Source organism: Rhinoraja longicauda, chromosome 9, assembly GCF_053455715.1.
Source record: "Rhinoraja longicauda isolate Sanriku21f chromosome 9, sRhiLon1.1, whole genome shotgun sequence".
Classification (NCBI taxonomy): Eukaryota; Metazoa; Chordata; class Chondrichthyes; order Rajiformes; family Arhynchobatidae; genus Rhinoraja; species Rhinoraja longicauda.
Window position 1 is genome coordinate 55,129,483 of NC_135961.1, and position 15,444 is coordinate 55,144,926.

Below are 15,444 nucleotides of genomic sequence, written 5' to 3' on the forward strand. Positions count from 1 at the left end.
TGCTACACTGACATGAACAGTGGCCACACTAAACTATAGCATGGTTAGGTAGGTGTTGGTGGATTCACTGCCTGCTATGTCTTTCAAGCCTTGGTCAGCTCAATCAATGGTGATGATGGACAGTGACATCTCCCATACAATGGTCATTCTTAGAATACTACTTACAACGTTCGTTCCAAGATTCCACCAGATGAACAGCATGGAATCATCAGTTTAGGGAGGAATGGTAAGGTGGCTTCTTTGCCCAAAGATGACCTGACACCTTATGGCATCTGGAGTTGACTGAGGACACCTAGGGCTACTCTCTACTGACAGTCTAACACTGTGCTATCACATCTTATGATCTGGGTATGTTTCTGTGAGCTTGACAAGATTAAGCTTGACTTGTTTAAGATACAGTTCGCCCAATTTAAATACTTTCCCTGATGTTATTAAGGAGATCTTTGTGTGGTTGACTGGACTGCCTGTGTCGTGACATATCTGAATCCAGCGCCAGTCAGTACATCCACTTTCATTCTCATTATTGTTTTCTGTACCAGTCTGAGATAACTGGATATTTTGCACCAGGGAATAGTTAATAATTTTGGTGCTGGTTTACAATCACGAACAGGCCAGACTAGTTAGAATGGCCAATCGCCTTCTCTACAGGATACTAATGCATCAGGTTGCAATCCAGTTATTTCACAGACATCATTACTGATCGTAGCTTTTATGCCAGCCTTATTACATTGATATTAATTTCTCCAGCTGTCTGAGTGGAACTTGAACTTTCATCTATTACTTTAATCCTGCAATTAGTCACTGTCTCTGCAAAGGACCATTTGTAGCCAGCAATGTCTCTTCAATGAGGCTAAAGACAAATAGCCAAACCCGTCCCTCACTAATGAGCTCCTTCTTTCTCAGGTCCTGTCCCACAAGGGGGAGGAAAGGGCCAAGGAATGCTTCTGAGTTGTGGACTGCCACTGTTCATTAGCCACCATTTATGTGTAAATTGGGAGGTGTTTGTGAGGTTCAACAGGAGTGCTGAGTTTGTGAGGGTGAAGAAAACAGATAAATGTTGAGCATTCTCTGATTCCAGGTGCTGAAGGTGAGTGATACATGTTCCAAAGATCACGGCGTGAGGCCGCAATGCAGTTGATGGATTGTGGCACCTGATGATGCTTACAGTTGACTTTGCTGTGAAGTCCTTGAAAATTCTACAGCAATGCACACAACTCCCCTGGGGCTTGGCTCCTGCCATCGAGTACTATGATTATCTGGTTCCCTTGCCTGTTGGGACTATTATTCGAGCTCCATCCCCATTGCCTTCCTCTTGACTCACTTCATCGCTCCCCCGTCCCCAGTCCCACCTGACTGCAAATCCCTTCACCAAGTCCTAAACAGCGTCAGAATATCTTGGCATCTGTTTGCTTCATGTCTCTGTTCCGAATGGGAATGAGTTCCACATTGACTTCCATTAGGGTTACAGCTCAAAGCATCACCTCCCCTTTGTGAGATACAGGCTGGCTGTACATACCACAGATTACAGCTAATGATGTTGGTTCCCTGCTGAGGAGCGCGACCATTCAATGGCATAGCTTGCAGCAGTATACTTTGCAAGAGTGGCCATGAGCCAAAAGCACAATGTTACCCCATCTGAAGCAGGGGAAGCAGGATAGTCCCACATCACAATACCCAAGTCCATTTTCAAGGACGAGCCAATTATAGAATCCTTTGGAAATTAATTTGCTTAGATTTTTAAATTGGATTATTAAATTGCCAGGTATTGTTCAGCAATGCAGGTACTAATTATCTCTGATCATATTTCAATGAAGGAAGACAGTTATGGTGAATTAGAGTTAGAGAAACAGATATTTTATTGGGAATTATGCTGGTAAAACCGTGACTCAGAAGGCAACGCAAGCCAATTTTTGCAAATTGATCTTCTGATTTGAAGCCTTTAGCCCTGGTCTCACTGGACTAACTGAAAAACAAAAGACAGTGAGAATATCAAACCCTCACAAGGTTGAGGTTTGCACAGTGCATTGTTATTCCATTTAACTCTCCTTCCATCTGCCGTACCATCAATTCTAAACTATTCCACATGATTTTGGTGTATATGTGTTTCCTCACAAAATCTGACCCATTTTATACCAAAGGCTCCAGCTACATTTTAAGTAGGGCAAAAAAGTGCAACAGATTTTGCAGGAGTACAAGAAAAATACACAAGTGATAAACATTGCAACAGTCTTGCCCAAAGTTTGCGGAACAAGCTTGCACATGAATTGGGGACTGGAGCAATCAGACCTTCAATCGTACTCTGCCGTTCAATAAGGTCACGGCTGATATCATTGTACCCTCACTCTCCTGTCAATATCAGTAACCATGTATTCCCATTTTTAAAATTAAAAATCCATCAACTTCGTACTTAAAATTATTCAAAGACTCACCATCCTCTGGGGAAGTGAGTTCCAAAGACTCATTGCCTAATTAGAATGTAAAATTTAATCTCGACACTGTTGTAAAAGGGGTGGAGGTAGAATATGTTCATGGGTAGACAGGATGGACAAGAAGGTTTTTGTTACAACGGCCTTAATCAGTCAGGGTATTGAGTATAGAAGTTGTGATATTATGCTACAGTTGTACAAAACATTGGTGAGGCAGCACTTCGAGAATTATGTTCAGTTTTGGCTGCCCCTGTTATAAGAAGGACATTGTTAATCTGGAAAGAGTACAGAGAAGATTTACATGGATGTTGCCTGGACTTGAGACCCTGAGTAATAGGAGGAGGTTGGGCAGGCTAGTACTTTATTCCTTGGAGCGCAGGAGGATGAGGGGTGATCTTATAGAGGTTTATAAGGTCATGATGAAAATAAATAGGGTAGATGCACAGTCTTTTACCCAAAGTAGAGGAATCAAGAACCAAGAAGACATAGATTTAAGGTGAGGGGGGAAAGATTTCATAGGAACCTGAAGGACAATTTCTTCTCACAGAGGGTGGTGGGTATATGGAATAAGCTGCCAGAGCAGATAATTGAGGCAGATACTAGTACAGCATTTAAAATACATTTAGGCAGGTGCATGGAGAGGAAAGGATTAGAGGACAATGAGCCAAATGCAGCCAGGTGGGACTAGCTTAGATGGGGCACCGTGGTCAGCATAGGCAACTTGGGCCGAAGGGCCTGTTTCCGTGCTGTATGACTCAATGACTCTGTTGCAGTGCATCACATTGTTTAGATTTTCCCTCACATTAGAATGTAAACTTGTTGAAATCTCCCAGATGAGTTAGTAGAAACTGGTAACCACGCAGCAAGGTTGATTTGCATGATTTGGTGAAGAGGAATTCTGTGCTGTATCTCTAAACTAAACTAAGATGCACCAGCTCCTCCATTTTCTTAGATGTTTAACGAGTTTCACCATATCACCAAAGACTCTCATAAACTTCCACAGATGCATTGTAGAAAGTACACTGACTGGTCGCATCATGGGCTGGTACGGCAATTCCAATGCATAGAAATGCAGGAGGCTGTGAAGCAAAGTGGACTCAGCCCGGTCCATCATGGACATAGCACTTTCCACCGTTGAAAGTGTTGACATGAGGTGCTGCCTCAAGAAGGCAGCATCTATCATTAGGGATCCTCACCATCAGGGCCTTGCCGTTACCATCAGGCAGGAGGTACAGAAGTCCGAGGTCCCACACCACGGTTATTTAGGAACCGCTACATTTCTACATTCATCAGATTCTTGAATTCAACTGCATAACACCAGTTCAACCTTGGCAATGGAACGCCACAGACTATCTCTTGCACTCCCATGGACATTTCTAATTGTGTTTTTGCACTAATGTCTTTTTTTTTCATCTTTCTTTTCACTGTCTTGTATAATTTATGTACATTTTTTTGTTCTGTGTTGTCTGAGTCCAGTTGCCTGTTATGCTGCTGCAAGTAAGCTTTTGATTGTAACTAAAACTAGACTTGACTATCTTCTTAAGTAATGAGTCCACATGCCTGTTATACTGCTGCAAGCCAGCTTTTAATTGCAGCTAAAACTCGACTTGACTATCTTTTAAATGAATGAATTAATAGTTTATTGTCACATTTGACAAGTTACAGTGAAATTCTTTGCTTGCATACCCAAGGTATCCGTGACAGGTCTCCCTTTGTTCTCCCCCTCCCCCCTCCTCCCCCCCCCCCCCCCCCCCTCACGATGTGAAATTTGAAATTCGAAAGATCAGGTGTGAGTTGGTATGTTAATTGAACATTGTAAATTGTGTAGTAGGTTGTAGAATCAGGCGGGAGATTATAAAAAGTGTGAGGAGAAATGGGATTAAAGATGGCTGTTGGTTAGCATACACATAATGGGCTGAAGGGCTGTTTCTGTTCTGTATCTTTCTGAGTGAGAAGCAGAAGCAAGTAAGATTTGGATTAACAAAGAAAAGAGAGACAGAAAGCGAAAGTAAGCAGCAAATTAATAATTTACAAATTTCTACATATCATTTACCAAAAAAATAATTTTAATGTAAAACCTTCAACCACAATTTGTCATCTTCTGGAATGTGGCTCAGAAATTTAAATTGATTCCCTCCTAGAGTGGAACATTTTGTGCCGTTATAAATCTTCACATTCGAAGAGTACTCTCACCCAAAAATTCTTCAACATCATTAAGTGGTGATTTATGCGCACAGTTAGCCATCTCATTCAAGTCACAGTTAAGGTGAGGATGAACTGCCAATTGAGCAAGGCTAACGGTGGAGCGGTCAAATGTTTCCTGCAACTTGGGTGCTCAGAAGCTTCCTCTTCTACAGCATTGCATAAAGATCATCTCGATATTAAAAATATGGGCAATTATATTTTTCAGCAAATTGAATACTGAGCTAAAAGCTTTAGTGAGCACAGCTTATCAATTTTTGGAAAAAAGATATCTGAATCTCTCTTGAAAGTGAACAACTATATGGAGGTTGCTAGAGAACAAGTGAGAAATGACTCAAAAAGGTGAGATAATAAAGTGAATTAACATAGGATAGGAATTAACAAGCTAGAATATTAAAGTGTGTTTGCTATGAACAGATGAATAGGACTGACATTATTAGGACATGGTCATTTAACTGCCCCTTAAATGCATCTATTCCGTTTACCACAGCTACTCCTTGTTCAAAGGTGTTTCCAGTCTTTGATGTTTGAACACCACATGATATTTAAAGATGTTTTAACACCACATGATATTTAATTATGATTTTCTTACAGCAATAGACTCCACGTTGCAGTCCATCTTCAAGGAGAAAGGTTGGTTGCAAAAAATCGGTACTGCAGCAACCGTCTATCTGGCATTATGGTGCAAAATAGGGTTGAATTAGGAATGCAAGGTCCTGAGCACCATAATTGTATGAACAGTGGCAGATGCAGAACTAACAGTTGCCAGAAATGGGCAATGTAGTTAAAGTGCACGGTCAGACTTGTGTACAACACAGCATTGATGATAATTTGAATTCAACATTGCAACTATTGCCAGGTATTCAACTCACACACCTGAATAGCAGGAGGGATGCCCGTCTACACCATTGGTTGCTGATCAATTCCTGTTGACTATTGCTCCAACTCTTCACGGGCATGCTGATTGCAGGATTCTTATGAGTTTGCAATTCTACATTGGGAGTTCTGTATAAAATGAATAGACTTGATGTCAAAGTTGCTCCCATTCACGTATTATTCCTCACCGGGAATTCTTAGTTTAAGAATAAGAGGTAGGCCATTTAGAACAGAGATGAGGAAAAGCTTTTTCAGTCAGAGAGTTGTGAATCTGTGGAATTCTCTGCCTCAGGGGGCAGTGGAGGTCAATTCTCTGAATGCATTCAAGAGAGAGCTAGATAAAGCTCTTAAGGATAGCAGAGTCAGGGGGTATGGGGAGAAAGCAGGAACGGGGTACTGATTGAGAATGATCAGCCATGATCACATTGAATGGCGGTGCTGGCTCGAAGGGCCGAATGGCCTACTCCTGCACCTATTGTCTATTGTCTATTGGGACAGAGGCCTTGTACAAAGAAGTGGGATAATGGTAATGGGCAAAGGATAAAGACCAGTCCTCACTGGCATGTATCACACAATGTTCTCCACAGAAATAGTTGCGGCCCCAGCACCGAGCCTTGTGGCACTCTTTGTTTCCTGTCTGCCAACCAATTCCCTATCCATGTCAATACCCTACCCCCAATACCATTTGCTCTAATTTTGCCCACTTATCTCCTGTGTGGGACCTTATTAAAGGCTTTCTGAAAGTCCAGATACACTACATCCACTGGCTCTCCTTCATCCATTTTACTTGTCACATCCTCAAAAAATTCCAGAAGATTAGTCAAGCAGGATTTCCCCTTCATAAATCCATGCTGGCTTGGACCAATCCTTTTACTGCTATCCAAATGCGCTGTTATTACCTCTTTAATAATTTACTCCAGCATCTTCCCCACCAACGATGTCAGGCTAACTAGTCTATAATTCCCCGTTTTCTGTCTAGCTCCTTTCTTGAAAAGTGGGATAACATTAGCTACCCTCCAATCTACAGGAAGTGATCCTGAATCTATTGAACATTGGAAAATGATCACCAATGATCCACGATTTCTAGAGCCACCTCCTTGAGTACCCTGGGATGCAAACCATCAGGCCCTGAGGATTTATCAGCCTTCAGTCCCATCAGTCTATCCAATACTATTTCTCTTTTAATGCAAATTTCTTTCAGTTCCTCTGTCTCCGTAGATCCTCTTTCCTCTAGTACATCTGGGAGATTGGTTCTGTCTTCACTAAGGAAGACACAAACAAAGTACATGTTCAACTCTTCTGCCAACTCTTCTGTGCAGACGCTGGAGAAACTACAAACAAATCCCAGGTGGCCATCAGTTACATAAGGCTAGGTGTTCTCAACTCCTAGAGAACAGTATGTATATCATTCTTTCATGGATATACGCAGGAGGCAGAGTGAATGCCTGGGTTAGGGGCTCCCAAGATGCAGAGTGCCTGTTTTACTGCAGAGGTATTGCAACCAAAGCACATTTCTCTCCCTGAAGACGCCAGACACGTGTCTCTCCCAGACTCTCCTTTGCATCTGCCCACGCTCCAGATCATAGATGTTCAGTGACCAACCATGCATTGATCCCACCTCTGTGCTAACTTTGAAGTTACCCGCAGGATCTGTATCTGTGCTGCTGGATGGTCGTGTTAATTTGGTTGTAGTGTGTCTTTTTCTTCTAAATGTCTTATGGTCCACCCACCATTGCCTGGAGAAAAGTACAAGGGTACGATTGTGTTGGGGTTGTAGGTGAGGTGGAAAGGAGCAAGGAGAGTAAAACATTGCGTGCTTACACTGTCAATAATTGGTAGAGCAGAGACTGCTGAATGAGGGAGGAGGGAGTTCTGAAGAGTAGTTCTTCGCTGGTCTTTGCCACATCACTGTGAGGAATCCTTGGTCACGGTTAGGCGTCCCATTTGGACAGGACATATCCTTTATGCGAGTAATTGGTGACTATCACTTCACGGATCCTGCTCGTGATTATCTGCCACCTTTATCCTGCAAGAGAAAGGAAAATGTGCTTGTGGATGTTGGGCATGTGTGTACCTGATGACCGGTGATGGTTGAATAGTCAGCAAGCCTGTGCACGCTGAGAAATGTGGGTGTGAGATTTGCGATAGAGTGCGAGGCAGTATGTGAATGTTGTTGGACTTGCACTGCATTGACTAGTGTCTGAAGCTGGTCTGAGTTGCATTGGTGGGATTTTAATATTTGGCGGCCTCCTATGCACACAAGTCATCTCTCTTCTCTATCTCCAAGACCACCATCCAGTGCTATCCAAATTATCTTTCTGTCTATCTTGTCAAACCCTTTCATAATCACAGAGACCATAGTCATGACAGCTGTCAGCTTCCCCTCTCCAGAGCCCCGACCTGCTCATCCTTCATTTGTAACTATATCCTCTCAATTCTGAAGATATCCTTGTGAACCTTTTTTCATGCAGTCTCCAGTACCTACAACATGGTATTTTTGTAACACGGAAACCTGGACAGTGCATGACACTCCAAATATTTGGTCCAAACATATTCTATGAAATTTCAATATAATGTTCCTGCTGTTTAATTATTTTCTTCTCGAGATGAGCCTGAGTTTGCTCGATTGCGATTTTATTGAGCATTGTCTCTCTGATACACCCGGACTTGATTCCTCTGTGGTCTTGCTCTCATCCTGTTCCCTCTTTTCATGGATTCTCGCACCAGAAGATATACATTCCCTGCATCAACCCTTTCAAAGGCTTCAAACGCTAGATTCAGTTGTTCCCAAATCTCCTAAACAAGGGAATATGCTTCAGTTTATGCAACCTATTCTCATATTTTAACCGTTTATGCTCCTAGTTTCGTTCTAGCAAATCTCCAGTACCATACGAGTGAAAGCAGTGAACCTATCATTAATTAAACACTTACAGTGAAGTTTCACGCTGTCCCATTTAATCCTTGACTGATCTGACATCATAAGGATTCTAAAATACTGTTGCATCGAGCACCTCATGCAGCTTTTGCTATTTAGGTCATTCCATTCCTTCTAATTCTGGATGTAATTTCTCACAGCCATGACCCATTTTATACCCAAGGTTTCAGCATCAGTTTTATGTGAGGCAAAATAGTTCCATAAAACTGAATGGACTGCATGGAATTTGGAATTCCAAACACAAATCTTTACCTGGGTAGAGTGGCCCAGAATTTGATGGAGTGGGGAACTCCACTCCAGGCAGGCTAAAGATTGACTTTTCCCCTCACCCTTCTTCCTGCACGTTGCTGGATAATTTGAGCTGACAATGACAGTTCTCCAGGATCAAGATTCATTGAGTCAAACAGTATGGAACAGGCTCTTTGGCCCACTGAGTTTGTGCTGACGATCAACCACCCATTTATACTTATCCCATTTCATTTTCCTTACATTACTATCAATTTTCCTCAGATTGTACCATCCAGAGGCAATAAAATAATTTCAAGTTTGATTGGGAGGATTTGGCTTACCAGGTCGAGATACAGATGGAAAGAAAGACTGAAAGGTGGGTGGGGTTGGGGAGTTGACAGAAAGGAAATAGATAAAAGCAGGAAAGTGGAACTGAAAAAAAAGAGCCTGGTTCGGAATTCATGTTAGGGCAGGGCATGAAGGGCCAAATGTCTTGCTTCCGCTTGCTTCTTATATTCTTAAAAAGATAAGATACTCAAATTGTGCGCCAATTTGTGCCCCGTGACAGAATCCTTTTCTTCACTGAAGGATGATGCAATCTGGGGACACATGTTTGAGTCTGACCTCAGCAGTTGTGAAATTAATCGGGAGTCAGCAGAAAGGCTTGTCTCAGTAATAGAGGGATCAGATTGTCAGCAAAAGTCATGCTTTTCAATAATGTCCTTCAAAGAAAGCACTCTGTCATCTTTACTCAATCCGGCCCACATGTATCTGTAGACCCACTTCAATGTAGTTGAATTTCAACTGCAAATGACCTCTCGATCAGAAACAATGTGCACAGGAGATTAAGAAAGAGAAGCATAGTTCAGATAGAAGGGATTGCACAATAGACAACTGGACTTGGGCAGCATGATGGTGTGGTGGTAGAGTTGCTGCCTTACAGCAGACCCAGGTTCGAACCTGGCTATGGGTGCTTGTCTGTTCAGAGTTTGTAAGTTTTCGCTGTGACCGTGTGGGTTTTCTCCGAGAACTTTCCTCCCACACTGCAAAAACGAACAGGTTTGTAGGTTAATTGGCTTGTTATAAATGTAAAAATTGTCCCTAGTGTAGGATAGTGTTAGTGTGCATGGTACGATGGTCGGTGCGGACTTGGGGCATCAAAGGACATGTTTCCGCACTGTATCTCTAAAGTAAACTATCCTATTAGTTCCAAGAAGGGTTTGGAAAGTACATGCATAAATGTCGGCCTTTGACCTGAACCATTAACCCAGTTTCTCAACAGATGCTGCCTGACCTCGAGAGTGGTTCCAACATTGTGTTATTACTAAAGCACAGATCAGCCAGTCAATATGATGTTGCTGATGATGGAAGCATGCGGTGCACACATTTGCCTCCCGCATTTCCTACATCACAACAGTACTTCAAAAGTATTTGACAGGTTATTTGATGCTCAGAGACATCTAGTTCGGAAGGGAATTCCATAAGCGCAATTCTTTCTTTCAATCAATCCATCACAGCCGTCCAATCTTTTATGAGGCTTTTCTCCCTTGTCACCAAATACATGGGGGCAGGGTGCTGCTGGTAATGATGGACGAGAGGAGTGTGCCAGTAGGAGAGGGACTGGTGTATTGCCTCCAGCACCTTCAAGGTCAACTGCAGATGGCACCCGCGGAACACAAAGGCAGTCAGGTGAAGAGGTTTGCGGACCAAGCCGGCAACGGAGGAACCCCTGCAAAAGCCTGAGCTTACCTGGATTGGTGGTGCACCTGTACATCAATCACATGGACCGGACTTTGGACCTTTTCCTTTTGTAAATTTTTTTTTTTTATTATCAAAAAATACTTTATTCAAGAAATAAATATATACAAAACATGGTCCTTCCAAAACTCCATCCAACATTCTCCTTTTGTAAATGGGGAAAAAATATGGCAACGTGCATGCGTGAGCTATGCAAAAAGGATTTTTAGTGCAAGGTAATGTCTGATCAAAGATAGTCCGAGGGTCCTCAATGAGGTAGATAGTGGTTACCTCTTTGGTAATGGTAGAATGGTTCAGTTGCCTGATAACAGCTGGGAAGTAACTATCCCTGAACCTAGAGGTGTGCATGTTCACACTTCTATACCTTTTGCCCGATGGGAGAGAGGAGAAGGGGGAGTGGCCAAGGTGCAACTCATCCTTGATTATGCTGCTGGCCTTGCTAAGGCAGCGTGAGGTGTAAATGGAGTGAATGGAAGGGAGGTTGGTTTGTGTGATGGTCTGGGCTGCATCCACAATGCGCTGCAATTTCTTGCGGTCCTGGATGGAGCTGTTCTCAAACCAAGCTGTGATGCACCTCAATAAAATCCTTTCTATGGTGCGTCTGTAGAAGTTGGTGAGATTTGTTGGGAGCATGTCGAACTTCCTGAGCTTTCTTAGGAAGTCAAGTCAAGTCAAATTTATTTGTCACATACACATACACGATGTGCAGTGAAATGAAAGTGGCAATGCCTGCGGGTTGTGCACAAAAAAGAATTACAATTACAGCATATAAATAAAGTTAATAAGTTACTATTAGTGTCGACAAAAATTTAGTAGAGGCGTTGGTGTGTGCTTTCTTGGTCAATGCTTCAATATGGGTGGTCCAGGAGAAGTTGTTGATGATAATGATTGCAAGGAATTTGAAGGTTTCAACCATCTCTACTTCGGCACCGTCAATGCAAACTGGGGTATGTGTACAGCTTTGCTTCCTGAAGTCGATCAGTATCTCTTTCTCTTGTTGACATTGAGAGAAAGGTTGTTGTCTCAACACCAGGACATGAGGTTCTCAATCTGGCCTGGGCTTGTGGATCAGAGATGGTGAGTTCCAGTTCCCACACTGGACCATGGGAATGGGAAGTGGCAATGCATCCCTCCCAGCCTCTTCCACCATGTTGTACTTTGTTTATCCATCTTTGAATCATGATCCTTGACTTGATCCTTGATCCATTCCTGTCTCGAATTGTACAGTAGTCTCAGACAACAGACTTCCAGGAGGAAGGTTTCACATTTTAATCCCAGCCAACTGAATTGAAGGTTACCACCTGGACAGACATTTGTGCGGCACGGTGGCGCAGCGGTAGAGTTGTTGCCTTACAGCAAATGCAGCGCCGGAGACTCAGGTTCGATCCTGACTACGGACGCAGTCTGTTCACCCCGTGACCTGCGTGGGTTTTCTCCGAGATCTTCGGTTTCCTCCCACACTCCAAAGACGTACAGGTATGTAGGTTAATTGGCTGGGCAAATGTAAACATTGTCCCTAGTGGGTGTAGGATAGTGTTAGTGTATGGGGATCGCTGGGCGGCGCGGACCCGGTGGGCCGAAGGGCCTGTTTCTGCGCTGTTTCTCTAAATCTAAATCTAAACTCATGGGCATGGAGATCTCTATCATCCGTAACTAATTAAACTGTCTTTGTAGCTAACAAGGCCAAAGTGTAGCAAATTTACTGTCAGCTGGGTCACATGCTCTCCCCTTCCTTTGATCCACATTGACAGCCATGCCTTGGTCAAATGGGCTGCTCACTCTGAAATTCACTTCCTAAATCTTCCTATCTCTCTGCTCCTGTGAGATATTCATTAAACCCGTTTCATTGCCTGTGCTAAATCCTCTTTGTTATGTTCATTTTTGGTCTACGTTACTGCTGTGAGATGTTTTACTACATTAGCTAACGGTTTTCAGTGGAGGTTTTCGCAGTTGTCTGCCCTATTTTTCTTCCCGATATTAGAAGATCAGTATTAGAAATTAAATGGTCCAAGGTCTGCTAAACTGAAAAGGGAATCAAGTAAAATGTACTACATTACAACAGGCCTTTCCTCCTATCAGATCACTGTTGGTGTATAATTTCCCCATGAGCCATTTTCCTTCCTCCCTTCAGTGAACTCTGATTAGATCGTTTCCATTATTCCCCTGAGAATATCTCCCATTGTTATCTACCTAAAGATGCTCCCAGCTCTCAGCAGTCTCTGCCTAAAGTTCCCATTGGATTTATTGGAGCTTGGCTTAAACCTTTTGGCCGACGCCAGTTTTGACCCCACACATTGTACCTTGCTTTTTCTCATTGCAGCGACGGATGGGCAGACCGCGAGGAGGTGATCGAGGCCTACGAGCAAGAGGCGGTGGGAGGAATCACCATTAAACTGCAGTCCGCTGAGGTCACCTGGTTTGATGACTATTTCCTGAAGCTGAAACCTGACACCAATACCCGCAACCCATGGTTCCCCGAATTCTGGCAACACCGCTTCCAGTGCCGTTTGAAGGGGCACACTCAGGAGAACCAAGCCTTCAAAAGACTCTGCACAGGTATGTGTAGCGCTCTCTCCTGCCTCTCAGCAACACGTGGTATTGCGTTATAGGTGATAGTTGTGTTCCTTAAAAAACCTTGTGTTTTAGAAAACCGTGTTGCAGAGACAATTGCGTCAACAGAGGAAAGGGGGCTTAGGGGCTAGAGTGATTTAAATGTGACAACAAAGTTTTTGTCCTGTATGATTTTCAAAAATAAAAGTATTTTCAATAGTCATATAGCATGGAAACATGCCCCTCGGCTCAACTTTGTTCATGACGACCAAGATACCCATCCAAGCTGGTCCCATTTGAGATCGGTGTTGGTTTATTATTGTCGCGTGCATCGCGATATATTGAAAAGCTTTGGTTTGCGTGCTATCCAGTCAAATCGAATCATACTATACACTCACTGTAACAGGTAGTACAAAGAGAAAAATACCACGGCACAGAATGTCCAATGTCTGCAATGACGCGAATGTAAAGATCAGGACTATATCTTAGCTTATGGAAAGACCATTGAGCAGTCTGATACGAGAGTGGAAGAAACTGTCCCTGAATCTGGTGTGAAAGTTTCTGAATCAAACTTTTGTATTTTCAGCCAAATTGGAGAGAGGTAAAGAGGGAATGACTGTGGTAGAAAAAATCCAGAATTATGATGGCTGCATTCTTAAGTACATTGGCTACACACAGTTAAACTAGCAGCTGCATTCTTTGGAAATAATGGTGTCTGATTACTGTGGGAAGGTTACATAGAAACACCATTTCTGGTCCCCTATGCTGTGTTTTTGTCCCCAATGCTGGGTGGCACAGAGGCTCAGCTGGTAGAGTTACTGCCTTATAATGCCAGAGACCCGGATTCAATCCTGACCTTGGGAGCTGCCTTTGTGGAGTTTGCACGTTCTCCCTGTGACCGTGTGGGTTTCCTCCAAGTGCAGCGGTTTCCTTCCATATCCCAAAGACCTCCGGGATATTACGTTAATTGGCCTCTGTAAAGTAGCCCTTCGTGAGTAGGAAGTGGATGAGAAAGTGGAATAACAAGAACTCATGTGATCGGGTCGTCGATGGTCGGCGTGGACTCGGTGGGCCAAAAAGCTGATTTTTATTCTGTATCTCCAAACTAAATTAAATTAAATCCAAAACAGCACTTTTTTGCTACTTGTCAATTTCCAAAGTAACTTTTACATGGAGGCTGTCTAGGTCCCAATCAAAATCACATATATAGCTAAATAGACCCACGACGTGGGGATAGTGTTCCTTAATTCATCACTCGTGATATATCCAATTTGTGTTATGGAAACATGGGTTAAAGCAGCATGCTCTGTACTCTAATTTCCAACATTCAAAACATTTGCAGAAACATTGCTGCAAATGTCGAGTTAGGACAAAATCCCCAACTCACATTTATGTGGAAACAAAATGTTGCAGCAGATGTAACTCTGCTGCAGATCTTGTTGTAACAGGTTAAATTGGCTAGGTGAAGCCATATTGAGCCAGGGGTGAATTCCAATCTGTTGTGACGCATGATTCTATTTTATAAGCTTCAATAGCAAACAGTTATCCGACGACTACCGTAAAAATAAACCCAGAAGATCAAACATTGTGAGATAGAATTTCTCTTCTGGACTCAGACTGGCATTTTCTCTCTAAAAAGGCACTTGAGGTTTCCGGTGGTTGAGTTCCTGTTCAAACTTTCACGGAGATATATTTGCATAAGCCCACATGTAAAATCTCCAACCAAACAGCAGAATCAGGCAGTAAAATAGAATAGATTTTCCTTTCTTACCGTGAGAAGGTATTATGATGTTTTGAGAACTGCTCATTGGGGGACAGTGTTAGTTAAATGGCAGAAAAATGCTTAACACCAAAAGTATTCTACTGTCCAACTATCTACCTGAAAAACTCAATTTAAAATCATTATACACGAACATACATAATAGAAGTAGGAATTAATGCATTGCCCCTGAAGCTGCCAAACCATCTAATAATGTAGGAAGGAACTGCAGATGCTGGTTTACACCAAATATAGACACAAAATGCTGGAGTACGGGTTTGACTGGAGTAGAGAATCTGAAGAAGGGGTTTGACACAAAACATCATCTATTCCTTTTCTCCAAAGATGTTGCCTGACCTGCTGAGTTATTCCAGCATTTTATGCCAAACCATCTAATATAATCATGGCTGATCTAATGGTAACCTCAGTTCTACATTCCCATCTATCCCAGAAGCCTTCTGTTTCCCTTGCTTATCATGGTCAGCATGGATGCAGTGGGCCGAAGGGTCTATTTCTGTGTTGTATAACTCATGCTGAAAAATAGTGAAATTACAATTAAAACACAAAGTACTTGTGCTCTAAGTCCAGGACAAGCTCTCAACTAAGAAAACCAAACCCAAAGCCAAAGTGTTATCTAACTAATATACCAAGTTATGCTAACGACAATAAATAACTCTGTATGCAAAAAACAGCTATCCACATGTTGACGA

General features: G+C 42.7%; 1 protein-coding gene across 1 annotated transcript in view; it reads left to right on the forward strand.

Annotated features, from left to right (window-relative positions):
- The window catches only part of LOC144596765 (metabotropic glutamate receptor 1-like), a 175,572-nt gene that overhangs the window by 104,257 nt on the left and 55,871 nt on the right, over positions 1 to 15,444 (forward strand). Inside the window, exon 4 of the mRNA XM_078405527.1 lies at positions 12,746 to 12,981. Within this exon, the coding sequence (XP_078261653.1) occupies positions 12,746 to 12,981 (236 nt within the window). The remainder of the gene's footprint in view (positions 1 to 12,745; positions 12,982 to 15,444) is intronic.